The 12233-nt window shown below is 43.8% G+C and overlaps 1 protein-coding gene across 1 annotated transcript; it reads left to right on the forward strand.

The window, feature by feature from the left end:
- The first annotated feature begins 3 nt into the window (after nucleotides 1-3).
- On the forward strand, nucleotides 4-6410 carry kbtbd11 (kelch repeat and BTB (POZ) domain containing 11). The gene is made up of 2 exons (XM_019348780.2): nucleotides 4-2426; nucleotides 2997-6410. Exon 2 carries the CDS (start codon nucleotides 3088-3090, stop codon nucleotides 4999-5001), a length of 1914 nt encoding a protein of 637 aa, XP_019204325.1. The 5' UTR covers nucleotides 4-2426; nucleotides 2997-3087; the 3' UTR covers nucleotides 5002-6410.
- The last annotated feature ends 5823 nt before the right edge of the window (nucleotides 6411-12233 follow it).

Genomic DNA, 12233 nt, shown 5'->3' on the forward strand with positions numbered 1-12233 from the left:
AGGGTGTCGGCGTGCCTCTGTGCTCGACTCTAACCTTGCACTGCGCTGTGATTGTGTGCAGCCATCGGTACATGCCGGGACTAGCAATGTGCCTGAGGGGCGGCAGGAACTGAGCCTGATACAGCTCTTCCGGGATTTCTCCTACTGCGGAGCAGAGAGGGTCAAGGCACTTTCTCTCTAACACCCACGTCCACCATTGCACAACCAGGTTTCACTATGAGTTCTAACAAAAATAGACACTTTGGACATGTTCCCACAATCCTCAGCACCCCGGCCTGATTGCTAACACTGATCTGAGTTTTCTGGGTAGTGTCTTATATGCTGCACCTGCAGAATCTTTCATTAACTAGAAGTCAAACACAGATTATCTCAGTGTAAGTAACCCAGTTATCAGGCTGTCTGACAGCTCTGCAACAGGAAGTCTTTTGTTTTCCGTCTGACCCTGAGGTTTCCATGGAGATGCTCATTTTATGTGCTTGTGTCAGTCCTCGGTGAGGCTTTGTTCCGAAAATATCTGGCATTAAAACTCCCAGCTGAATGCCCTCTAATCTCACAGGGTTGATATTTGTTTGATGCCCTCGCCGTGGCTCCCCTCTATTTTTGTATCTGAAGGCCAGTTGTTAAGACATGCAGCCTCCGTGGAGGAGAGGTCACGGACCCACGCTGCTGCTGCTGCTGCTCTGTGAGGCTGACCTCTTTTAAACACAAAAACATGAAATATTATACGGTTTGACTAAAAAGTCCTTTATATATGAGCGAAGATGGAAGATATTCAAAGAATACTGTAAAAGTGCAGTACGTTAGCGACTAATATAAAAGCCCATTCAGGAAGAAGTAAATGCTTCTTTCTCCATGTTAAAAGCTTTTAAGTGAAATATCTTCAAACAGAGTGAGTTATCTCCGAGTCTTTTCCTCACAGTATGAAGCGCCTTGAGCTCGGTTGTAAACTGTGTTACATAAATGAAATAGGACTGAACTGATCTGATGGAGCTCTGTCATTTTGTATAAATGAGCTCCTACAGTCAGAGAGCATGGCTGATTCACCTGCCTGTATATATTCTGCCACACTGCAGGGTTTGAGTGGGAACGTCCTGAGAAGTCAGGAATTAATCAAGCAGGAACATTCAATCACTAAAACTTATTTTTCTATTCAGGGTTGCAAGTGAGTAACTGTAATTTGGCCTCCTAGTCAAAAAATAAAGAGTGTCACTATTTTTTCTGCAATAAATTTAAGCAATAATTATATTTTAGCATTAAGAAATATTTTGATTAGAGAGCTTGTGCATGCTGGTGGATCAGCCCAAACAGAAACATAAAACATGAATTTGGTAATTACCAGTGCTGTTAATTTGGGGCAGATGTGGCATAAACACAGGTACAAACACAGTGTAATAAATCTGTTATGTACTGTACTGTATCTCATGCAGTGAAAGCCTCTTGGATTTGTTTTCACATTTTTTGATGTTCGTGGTTATTCCGTTGACAGGGCGGTGAATGCTTTGAATATATTTTCAGTGTTTTAGTTGTAAAGACGCTCAGCTGTGAGCTGCATCCCTGAATGATGCCAAGCTTTGGCTACCCGGGATGTGCCCAGCCATCCAGGACCGTTCATCTCTACGGGCTTTTTCCTCCATACGTCTTAGTGTGGTGACGTCACGGTTGACCCTCTGCTCCTGCAGGTTGTACCCACTGTCACAAAGTTTTCACACATCTCATTATTTCTCTTTTATCACGTGTGAATTGTACTGAAGCGGTCTTTTTAGTAGTGTTTTTGGGGGTGTAATCCTTATACGAGCTTACAGATGCTCTGATAGTTACATGCACATGGACTTATATCTGACCCCCCGCGGTCCCCCTCACACGGATCATGTGCAGGAATGCTGCGTCCAGCGCGCGCACAGCAGATGGAGGCACGCGCCGTTGAGTGTGGAGTTAACGCCGACCGAAGAGGGCGTGGTCTGGGTCAATAATAACCGCCTCGCTCCTGCCAGCTGTTCCACAAACAAATAAAGACAACAAAAATCAACATCCGGAGTGCTCGTGGAGGTGGGAGCTTATCACCGCGGTCCTCTGCTCCAGCTTGGATGCGCGCATCGGCTCTCCGCACTTTCCACCGGAGGAAATTACACGTCCACGGCTGATCTGAAGGAGGTGTGACTTGAGATGACTGTTTGATCGTCCCCCTGCCTCGCCTCCGCCGCGGAGCTCCGGCACATTTTACAGTATGAGCGGATAAAACGGCAGCTCGGAGTGTCCGGAGGTAGAGATAAAGGTGACCGTGAATCGGAATCGACCGTGAGGTGAACTCGTCCCGGGGAGCTCAGGCTCGCCGATTCTTCGGGACTGCCTTACGTAACTGAGCTTTGTGCAGGGACTAGCAGGGAAAGCGCTGGTGTCGCGCTGTTGATCACAGCCAGAAAACGAAGGTAGGTCGCAATTTACCGAGAACGCGCAAAAATCCATGCGTTGGTTTCACATTTTGTTGAAATTACATGAAAACGCTTTAAATCGTCTCAGTTCTAATGAATGAGCTGCTGTGGCTCGTTCGAGCGACGTTATCCTTGAAGGAGACAGACAGGAGTTTTGGACACAATTCCAAAAATACCCGTTTTCCTTCCTATTAAACATTATTCCATCGGAGTGCCACCATATGCGCATGCGTTCTGCATGTGTACAGATTACCACATAGAGAGGACAGGGTGATTATTGCAGTGGGTCAGGCAGTTTGCAGAGGCTGCATGTCGGGATTACTTGTGTTTCTTTGTTAAGCTGCAGATGTTGCGCATCAAAGGTTGTGCGTGATGGCTTTGGCTGTGGATCACAAATCATTACTGGCAGCAAAAAGTCTTTTTCCTTCAAATGTTTTCAAGATATTAGAGAAAGGGCGCCCCTTAGAGAGCGAGAAAGTCTTTGCAGCTTCCAGACTCCGGCGGGTTCTTTTTGTTCTAGTCCGCTGGGTGTTGGTTAAATTCCCTCCTTGTTTTCTCCAACTGTAGGTGAAGAGAGAGGAATCCCCTCACAGCCTTGTCCGTCCGCTCAGCATGATCAGTGAGGACGCCGTCTCCCATCACCAGTGAGTACATTGAGATGACTGAGGGCCACAGGCAGGGAGGAGGGGCTGTCACTGTGGAGGCTGATGCCATCCTCCACACGGCGAACTCTGACTTTATCACGCTTACTGACAAAAACAGGAATTTATGTCCAGGGTTTGTCCAGGGATTCCTGCAAGATGAGCCTGGCTTCAGCCCTCCTCCAGGGTTTGAAAAGGAATACCTGCTGGATGGAAGACTGATGGAGAATAACCACACTGATAACCAGAAAGGTGGCAGCTCGTACATCTCGAGTGCTGATCGGTTTCACCTTTCAGGTGACAAGGAAAGTCCAGAAGCCCCACCTCACACTGGCTCCAATCACATTGCTGGCATGCGGCAAAACTGTGCAGGTGGCGAAATCCCCAACGGCGCCCGAGCTAAAGTGTCCTACAGTGCAGATTCCTCCATACACCTGCCCAGCCAGGCCCAAAAGGAAGCCGATCAGCCGGTTCTAAAATCAATCCTGGCGCACAGGGACGGCAGCCAGGAAGCTGGAAACACACAGCCCCAAAGTGAGCCTGACTTAGTCATAGAGGTAGGTGGGCAGACGATCAACGCTCACAGGTCTGTCCTAGCTGAGAAGAGTGACTACTTCAAAGCACGGCTGTCACGCAACATCCTGAAAGTGAAGGGCATCAGTTATAAGACTTTGTCCACGTTGATAGACTATGTTTACACTTCAAACATCAGTGTTAGCAAAGACAATGTAGTCGATGTCATCACGGGGGCTAAAATCCTGCAGATCCCCTGTGCCGTCCAGGCAGCTATGGACTCCATGTCTGAACAAATCACGGCGGAGAACTGCTACGAGATCCTCACCATCGCCAAGAAGCAGCGGCTGAGTGAACTGAAGGAGACCGCCTACGGATTCATGAGCGACAACTTCCTCCAGGTCCTCAAAGACCCCGCCGCGTACGGACGTTTGACGGGATCCGAGAGAGATCTGATTCTGAAGAAGAGAATGGAGGGGAGGAAGACTCTGATGGTTGCAGAGATAAACGATGTGTTCGACCGAGTCGGAAGCCGGCCCCCGAGTCGCTGTGGCAGCCGGCCACAGAGCCCCTTGTCGGTGGGGTCTTTGGAGGAGAACCATATGATTTACCACTTTAACGAGACAGCAAATGACTGGAGACCTTTGACTGCCATGCCCGAGGACATAAATACTAAAGGCTGTGGGATCTGCACCATGTTTAACTACCTGTTTGTGGCCGGGGGAATAAAAGGCTACGGGGACAAAGGCAAGGTTTCAGACAAGGTCTTCTGTTACAACCCTATAACCAACCGCTGGGCCGAGGTCAGACCTCTGAACCAGGCCCGTGCCCAGCTAAAGCTCGTCTCTATGGATGGCTATCTGTATGCCATTGGAGGGGAATGTTTGTTTACAGTGGAAAAATATGACCCTCGAATGGACCGCTGGACGACAGTAGCCCCCTTGCCCAAGGGAGCCTTTGCAGTGGCCCACGAGGCAACCACCTGCAGTGGAGAAATTTACGTATCGGGCGGCTCTCTTTTCTACCGCCTCCTCAAGTACGACCCTAAGAGAGACGAGTGGCAGGAGTGCCCCTACAACAACAGCAGGAAGAAGTCCACTGACATGGTGGCGCTGAAAAGCTTCATCTATCGCTTTGACGTCAGCCGAGAGCAGGGGATCAACGTCTTCAAGTACAACACCATCGTGAAAATGTGGCACGACTGCATGTCGCAGAGGCTCGGGAGTCACTTACCCTTCAGGTGTGCCGTCATCGGGAACTGCATCTACTGCGTGAACAAAAGCCAGACTCTCCAGTTTGTAGTGGAGGAGGAGAACGCCTACTTTGTTGAGGAGACGCTGAGGGCACCTCTGGAGGCAAAAGGCATTCTTTTTCCGTTTGTTCTCACTTTGCCCGAAAAGCCTGAAAAAGTTGCGTAGCGTGTCTGTGCGTGTGCAAATGTGTGAGTGTGTGTGTGTGTGTGTGTGTGTGTGTGTGTGTGAGAGAGAGAGAGAATAACACAATAAATGTGTCATAGTAAACCTGCAATAAGCAGAAGACCTTATGTACACTCTTCAATGTCAGCTTCCTATCTCAGTGTCTCATTGCCTGCTTGCAATCGAATGTGTGTATTTGCATGGCGGTGTAATGCATCTGCAGGGTCGAGCCTTAAAAACAAACCTTTTTTTAATGTTGAACGAATGCAACGATATTAGTTTGTGACTGCAGATAATGACACGATGAAAGTGACTAATTTGTGCGCTAAGATTTTGTTTGGTGACTTTTTTGTAGTTTTAGATATTACTGTATTAACTAGCTGACCTGTGACTGGTAACAAAAGCGAGTGTTTTATTGAAAGTTTTTAAAAAGATGGAAGCTGTTCTAGTGCGCTTTATGAACGACACATACAGGTTCTATGCAACGAGTGCTTCTGCTGTAATGCTGTTTGTAGTTATTGTGAGTGGAATCTGGAAGAAGTGCAGTTCTCTTCAAACACGAAGTCTTCGAGACCACCCCGATAAGGTCCCCACCACAGTAAAGCTAAAGCTTTATATTTATAAATCAGAAATCGAAGCCATTATGATCAAATATGTATAAATTACATGTATTTTTAGATTCAAAACTATTTTGCATATCGTGCATACTCTACAGTTAGCCAAAGATAATGACCCCGTCAGGCTCTATTAAAACCAACACACAAACTTTTCTTTTTTTTTGTTTTTTAATTTAAAAAAAAAGATTTCACTACATTTTTGTCACTACAGGAAAAACCTAAAGCAATACCATTTCTGCACAGGACACAGGCCTGTGGTTTGCTGCTCGCAGGCAGGTTCAGGAAAGTTTAAGGATGCAGATCTGACACTACATTGCCTTCGATCAGTCCACTAACAAAGAGATCCTGATGATTCTGCACCAATGCTAATAAGCCATGTTGTTCTTGCATCTGTGCACGTGAATACACACACTACTCTTCTTTTAGACATTTTACAGCATTCGTGGTTGCTTCAGTAACACAGTGGGCGTTTTGTACGGAAGCTAGTGCTGATATATTCCTGAAAATAAACTGCTTTTGATAATGTTTGTAGAAGTGTCTGAGCAATCGGTGCGACTCAGACAAAAATGGATGTGGTCTTGATATTTGGCCGGCTGGAATCTGTAGATTTTGTGAATTTATGTGGGGGTTTTGGTAGTTATGGATCTGCTGCTGTGATGGTGGGTGAATTAATGCAACGTAAGGCAACGGCTTCCTGTTCATGGCATTTGGAGTGGGCTAAGAAACGAGCTGTGGGATAATGTATATCAGTCCAAACTAAGTGCTTCAAATAAAATATTTTATGTCTGAAACTGATCTGGTGTTTTGAATATGTTTCTGTGGTGATGGGGAAGGACGCCAGCCTTCTGGTTAATCTGCCATGGAGCTACATCGCCATCTTGTGAACACTGCTGGAATAGCACTAACTCTATTACCTTTAGAGCAGGGGTGGCCAACTCCGGGCCTCGAGGTGTCCTGCAGGTTTTAGACAAAACCCTGGGTCAGCACAAATTGGATTAGTTCATCACCAGGCCTCTGGAGAACTTCAAGATATGTTGAGGAGGTCATTTAACCATTTAAATCAGCTGTGTTGGATGAAGGACACATCTAAAACCTGCAGGACACCGGCCCTCGAGGCCTGGAGGTCCCCACCCCCGCCTTACAGGAAACCCTATGTTAGTATTTTAGACTCATGTAAACATGAAATATAAATTTAGATTTCATCATAATTCAGTTGTTACTGAATGACCTACAAAGCTAATTCTCAATATAAAATGAAGTGTTTAATATATTTATGACAATTTACCATCTTATTATATTATTAAAAATTATCATGAGTTATTCCATGTTAATATTGTTATTAAACATAGTTAATATCACTGATATGCCTGTTTGAATTCACATGTATTAAAAAAACACTGATACAGTGGGTGTATAAGTTTAATGTTATATAAATAATCTGTGATCAGGATCCAGTTTAAATTTTCTGACTTGTTTTTAAGAGTCTCCGTGGTTTGGTGCTCTTTACCTGACAGAACCCGACGATCCTACCCGAGCCTGGGGTCTGCGAACCAGCAGCTCTTTGATATTTGTAGATCCAGGCTTGAAAGCAGAGGTGATCGAGCCTTTTCAGTGGTGGCTCCCAATCTTACCTGTTCACATCAGAGCTGTCCAGTCTTTCACTCACTTTAAAACACTAGCTGAGTGGACTGTCTTGGCTGTTATTATGCAAACACAGTCTTTATACTTGTTTTATTGTTAATGTGGTGGCCGTTATATATATATATATAGTGTATAATTTGTTCAACATAGGTCATTTAAAATGTGCTACAGAAATAACTCTGACTGGACTCGACATACAGGACACAAGCAGTCAGGCTTTCTGTGGTTTGGGGGTTTCTGTCAAAATTGATAGAATCATGAATCCAGAAAAGTACCATCAGATTGTGATCCACCATGCAATAACATCTGGACAGCACAGCAAACACACTGCTGATGCAGTGAAAACATTTCTGTACCGAAAACACAGAATGTCTACATCCAGCCCGGGGAACTATTCAAGAAGACTGCTTAAAGAAATCTACCTAAGAAGGTTCAGGCTCTGATGAAGAATAAATGTGGTCATAGAATATTTCAAACCTGTTAGAAATGCAGAAACTTCATGCATGTTTTCCTATGTTTCACTAAATCACTGCAACTATTTCAGATTTTTCTACCAAAATGTGAAGAAACGAGGGACTCAAGACTTCTCCACATCACTGAAACTGAAACCATAAGACCAATTAAAAAATACCCCCTACAACAGAAGGTATTGTACTTGGTGAGTTATTGTTGTCATTTAATGAAGTATCCTTTTACAACATTTACAGGTTTCCCAGTCACTGAGTCTGCACGCTTTCTGATGACCACCAGGGGGCGCCTCCTCTGGTCCCAAGAAGACTTGTAGGAATCTAAAAATTTGTGGCTAAACGGGTCACGGCTCTGTCGCCAATGACTTTACTGGGTCAGTCGTTAGTTTCATGTCATACTGAATAAAACATGAAGTTAATTTTATAAATTCTGGTCAATAGTTGAGTCATAAAGAAAGATTAACCAGCGCCCGGAGCTTTTGGTGTCAGATCCCTTGTCCTGTCACAGTCGGTGACATCTTGGTGGCTTCGTCCATCTTTTATACTTTTGTCATCATTACAAAATAACAAGAAATGCATTTTTTAAGGACTGGAATCATTACTGATTTCACTGCAGTTTTCACTCCAGGCAAAGGAATCCGAGGGGGCCACATGAAACCCTTGGTTTCATGTGGTGAGCTGGTGAGCTCACCACATGAGCTGGTTGGTGAGCTGGTTCAGGCCCCCTGACCACATGTTTGACACCCCTGGGTAAACACCCCCCTTTGCTACACTCTGGTGACCACTGTGATCATAATTGCAATAACAGGAAGAGGAAATGGGTCTACGTGGTGGGAACAACCCGAATGAGCCCATGATAATTTACCAGCCAGCAGATGGCCCCGCCCCTCCCTGAGCCTGGTTCTGCCAGAGGTTTCTTCCTGTTAAAAGGGAGTTTTTCCTTCCTACTGTCGCCAAAGTGCTTGCTCATAGGGGGTCATATGATTGTTGGATTTTTCTGTATGTATTAATGGTAAATGGTAAATGGCCTGCATTTGTATAGCGCTTTACTCAGTCCTTTAGGACCCCAAAGCGCTTTACACTACATTCAGTCATTCACCCATTCACACACACATTCACACACTGGCAATGGCAAGCTACATTGTAGCCACAGCTGCCCTGGGGCGCACTGACAGAGGCGAGTAGGCTAATGTAGGCTCTACCTTACAACATAAAGAACCTTGAGGCGACTGTTGTTGTGATTTGGCGCTGTGTAAATAAAACTGAACTGAATAAAATCTTTTACTTGTGAAATGAGGGGACATTTATAATTCTACATAAAATGTTACGAAACAGATGAAATACAATACAGTACACATAGACTGCATCAATAAACACAGTTTACAAGTTACAGTGTACTGTTGTCCACTTAAAACTCCAAACAGCACCAGCATGTGGACATTAGCCGAGAAAAGTCCAAATCAAAATCACATTATCTGGTACATTTACAGATATACCAATGCAGGTTTTAGATCTCACCCTGGGTCAGCACACCTGAATCAAATGATTAGTTCATTACCAGGCCTCTGGAGAACTTCAGGACATGTTGAGGAGGTTATTTAAATCAGCTGTGTTGGTTCAAGGACACATCTAAAACCTGCAGGACACCGGCCTTCGAGGCCTGGAGGTCCCCACCCCTGCTGTAGATGGTGGGCCTTCCTGATGCTGGTTCTATTGGGAGTCTTATCCTGCTGAAATGGAGTTCTTTATCGCCAATATCACCAGTTGCTGCTCGCGAGGGATCGTGTTATTGTTGGGGTTTGTGTCAGAGCAACCTATAACGTAGTTTAAGAGCATGAACCAAAGGACGCCACCTCTGTGTTACTTCCACATGAATCTAAGCAGATTCATCAGTAACATAAATGGGTCAAATGTTAAAAAACGGGTTGTTTATATGCAGATTCAACAACAACATGAACTTTTTGCATTCATTTAATGTAAATGACATCCAAAATAATATCTTCAGTTTGTGTGGGAGTAAATAAATATTCTATGCAATTAAATTTTATCTGTGGCGAAATATTGCTCATTGTTCTGTTTTTTTGCATTTTAATAGTTTCTTTACATAATGTTTTTCCATATTTTTGATGAAATTGGTTCACATTTCTCTTGAAATTCCCTCTGTCGGCACTGGAGGGCAGTGTGAGCCTGATGGAAACTATGCTTGTTCCTGCAGTGCCTGTGCTGCTGCTGGACTGTCACAGCTGCTTTACAAGCAGGTTGAGCTGCAGCCAGAACAAGTAGCCCCTCATGTGTAGTTCACTTAAAATTGGATTTACCAACAATGCATAACAAACCTACAATTAGATACCATCAGCTGGAAGGGAGCTCGAAGGCGCAAACAGGTTTGGCACGACTACTTACTTATGTAAGAAAATCCTGCATTACCTGTGGGCCTGCTCCACCTTTAGGGCGGAACCGTGTCAGAAATGTAATAATGTGGTTAGAGACGAACCGGCTGATGCGTGGTTTGGTCTGTTGGTTGCTAAAAATCTCTAATACCAAATGAAGTTTAGCTCATTTATTGTCTTATTTGAGTTAATTCCGCAACGAATAGATTTTAGTTTCAGGGCTATAATAAAGCTGGTCTGAGAGGGAACTAAATGTTCTTCAGGGAACTGTTCCCAAGCTTTAGAAATCTAGTTCATGACAGAGAGATAAAAAAAATAGATTTATATAAATGTATAGCTTCATAGTTACACAATTAAAATCATTTGGAACACAGCAAAGAGGTAAGTTGTCACTTCAGTTTATTTTTTAAACGTATTTTTACAAAACGCTATTATTTTATTAATTCCTGTTTCAATGTAGCATTACTTTGGAGATAATCCCAAGCTAATGGCTAATGTAGCTAGTAAACTGATTACTTAAAGGTTAACATTAACTTTGCTTTAACAGCTTGCAATCGGTCACTTCATTAGGTACACCTGTTCAACTGCTCTTCATGTTTAGTCATGTATGTCGAGACGGTCACAAAAAGGTGCCGAAATCCAAATGGAGCCTCAGCTTGGAGAGGAAAGGCCTGAGTATTTGAAAAACTGCTGATCTGCTGGGATTTTCTCACACAACCATCTGTGGGGTTTCAAGGCTCGCAAAAATTCAAAATCCCTGGTAGTCCTTCGGGCAGGCACTCTTCAGTTTTTGGTAGCCCAAAATAAATTTAAGTAGCCCGAATAAAAAAGAGAGCAATTTTTTAATGTTTTGTATCCGTTACAATATTATACATTAAAGTATAATATTGTAACGGAAACAAAAATTAATCAGAAAGTTGTTAAAATACAAATCACAACAACTGTATAAAAATCACAGTCATCAACTCAAATACTTGTTTCTAATTGAACAGAAATTTCTATGAACTTGTAAGAACTGTGTAGAACATGAATCAGTCTGTGTCAGATCCTGAATCTGAAATTTCCACTGAAGTCACAGGTAAGAGGTAAGTGGAACCAAGATCGAGGACATTTGCTTTTTGAAGTTTGCAAAGACTGCTAAATTTGGCCAATGGTAGTTCACTCTTTGCAACATAGTACGCTTTGGAAAGATTTTTCAGGACTTCTGCTTGTGCTTGGTTTATTTTTAGTATGTTTTTTGCAATTGCTGTTTGTTCTGGGAAAGATATTGCAGACTGAGCAATAATGCATTTCTTGCATTTCTCATGGGTTCTGGTGGGGTCTTTCTTAAAATTACTGGTCCCAGTTACAAAGGCGCTTGTCGACTCAAATGAAATGAAACTCACGACACACCCGGCAGAACATCATGTTATTTAGCTCATCATATTCCAGCCACATAAATTCTTTTGTCCATGAAACCAAAAAAGCTGAGCTTTCTTTTTGCCTCATAGTCTGATTTGTCATAACTTTTCCGTTTTGTGGTCGGCTTTTATTTGGCTGCCCCTTCTTCACCCTGACCTGTCTTATTTGGCTCAGCAGAACTAAAATACCGGCGTAAATCCTGCTGCTTTTACACACGTACTTACATAACGGTCAGCGATTCTCTGCGCAATCAACCTCTCACATGTTTAAGCTTGCTGTGGGAGATTTCACTTGTCACGTTTGAATAGTAAGCTAATGAGTGATAAGACGATGTCAGAGGAATTGGTGCGCAATTAATCGTCACTCACCAATCAGTGCTGCCGCTCTCTACACACCGTTCGCGCGATCGCAAAGTGAAAGTGAAAGCAAAAAACAAGCACAAATTCAAACGCGATTTCGATATGTCACATAATGACAGTGGCTCATCGATGCCAATGACATAATTACTCAGCTACATTTCCGAAAGAATGCAAAAGCATTGACACATATTTTCCCTTCCTATGATAGCCCGACGGGCAGGGCTGAGATAGATTTTGGTAGCCCGACTGGAAAAATCGCTAGCCCCGGGACGTCGGGCTAGCGATTTTGCGAGCCCTGGGTTTACAGAGAATGACCCACTGTCTCAGGTAAGAACAGCAAACTAAGGCTACAGTTCACAC

Source organism: Oreochromis niloticus, linkage group LG19, assembly GCF_001858045.2.
Source record: "Oreochromis niloticus isolate F11D_XX linkage group LG19, O_niloticus_UMD_NMBU, whole genome shotgun sequence".
Taxonomy (NCBI): domain Eukaryota; kingdom Metazoa; phylum Chordata; class Actinopteri; order Cichliformes; family Cichlidae; genus Oreochromis; species Oreochromis niloticus.